Source organism: Malus domestica, chromosome 07, assembly GCF_042453785.1.
Source record: "Malus domestica chromosome 07, GDT2T_hap1".
In the NCBI taxonomy this organism is placed as follows: domain Eukaryota; kingdom Viridiplantae; phylum Streptophyta; class Magnoliopsida; order Rosales; family Rosaceae; genus Malus; species Malus domestica.
In genome coordinates this window covers 32,486,911-32,488,716 of record NC_091667.1, presented here as the reverse complement: position 1 = coordinate 32,488,716, position 1,806 = coordinate 32,486,911, and the positions used below count along the sequence as shown (strand labels likewise).

General features: G+C 37.8%; 1 protein-coding gene across 1 annotated transcript; it reads left to right on the top strand.

Annotated features, from left to right (window-relative positions):
- The first annotated feature begins 897 nt into the window (after positions 1-897).
- LOC139197831 (NDR1/HIN1-like protein 10) lies at positions 898-1,479 on the top strand. The gene has a single exon (XM_070825818.1). It carries the CDS (start codon positions 898-900, stop codon positions 1,477-1,479), a length of 582 nt encoding a protein of 193 aa, XP_070681919.1.
- The last annotated feature ends 327 nt before the right edge of the window (positions 1,480-1,806 follow it).

Here is a 1,806-nt window from a genome sequence, read left to right as displayed (position 1 = left end):
ATAAGTCTGGGAGGTCTCGGCCTAGGTTGATAGTTGCTTAGTTGTTTTGCCCTTTGTCACCGTGTAACCGGAGAAAAATTAATGGTTGAAGATTATGAGTTTGAAACTAGACATTAATCGTCTGTAAAAAAGAACTCGAAACATTATTTTTTGAGCAGAGATGCATCGATATAAATCAGTAGCGGAGCCAGCATGGGATTATTAGTTGTCCATAATACAAACATGCAACTTTAAAAACTCCATGTATATTTGCATGTGTATTATATTTGACTCTATAAATAGCCAAGGCAAATCAAATTATAACATCCTTCTCCTACTTCTTCTTTCTACTTTTTTTTTTGGTATTATCCTTGTCTTCCTTTTCTTTCTTCTTGTGTGCAACTCTATTGTGCCACCAAACGCTCGATGAAATGCCTCAGTTGAAAAACCTTGGCAGACTTCAACATTACTCCATTGTTTCCTATAATCACAGTTGACAAACCTCTACATATCATATAGTAGTTGTTGGCACAAGCCTTCGGCTTGTGTTGGCAAGAATCGACAAGTTCCTACCAGGTGCTCTACGTAATGGTCTAATAAAGTTTTTTTTGGTCAAAATCACGACCCCGTTATTTAAAAATATTGGCTCCACCACTGAATTAATTGGGTTTATACCTTGATAATATCATTTAGTAGAATAATAATGTTAACAATTACGGCAATTTTAGATTTGGCATGAAGTTAAATAGATTTGGTTTCTTTCTTCTGCCCTAAGCATCATAAATGTTAATAAATTTACATTTTTTAATTAAGTAGGTTTTCTTCCACATGAACCCTAGGAAATGTACGTAGCCTACAAAACCTAAACCCTATAACTTTTGTAACCTTTCTTCCATTCGCTTACACAATTTCTTAGCCATGTCCGAAACTGAAAGCCCAGACATCAAGAATACCGGTGGTGGCGTGCTGCTATTTCTGTTCGTGTTGTTTGCTGGCATGTTTGCTCTTGTAATGAGCAGAAGGCATTCGGAGTCGTACAAAGTCCCCGAATTCTCCGTCGACGGCGCTGACCTTAACCAATTCAATTACACCAAAGTCAACCATACTATCTCCTACAACCTTACCCTCAACGTAACCCTCACAAACCCTAACACAATAATCTACTTTGAGTTGAGTGACGTCCAAGTCACTGCACGCTATCAAAATAATAGGTTTGGTCCTGTTACTCTGATGAATAGTTCGACGACACCGTTTCTCCAAGGCCCTAAGAATACAACGATTTTTCAGAATGTAGTTGTTCAAGGGCACAGTAAGACTCTGTTGTTTGATCGGCAACCTATGAATGCTGACCAAATTTACAATATCGGCGTTGAGATTGCTTTCCGAGAAAAGTTTGGTAGAATGTGTGGCGAGGTCATCTGCAATCTAAAGCTTTACTTGATGAGTTTTAATGGGACATCTTGGGATAGGTACAACACTACAAAGTGCTCGGAAGTTTAATTTTTGTTTCTGCGTAAAAAAGGGCCGTTGATTCGACCTTAGCACTGTTCTCTTTTGATATTGTGAAGATAAATACCATTAAACTAATAGCTAGTGTGTAAAGTGCTCCAACGTTTGCCTCGTGTAAACCACAATTTTCAACTTTGACATTTTGAAATTGGTTTTTACTTTCCTAATTCTGACTCTTGAGACAATGCCTATGAGTTTATGAGACTGTTTTCTTCATGAGATTTTGGGTCAAATATATAGGCCTAAACTTGGGCTTAGCTCCATGCCTTGCCCAACCTACACAATGTGGAATGCACGTATTTTATTTCTTCTACAAAA

What these genes read in the sequence shown, in the direction of transcription:
- LOC139197831 (XM_070825818.1), top strand. Translation starts at nt 898, where the DNA reads ATGTCCGAAACTGAAAGCCCAGACATCAAGAATACCGGTGGTGGCGTG.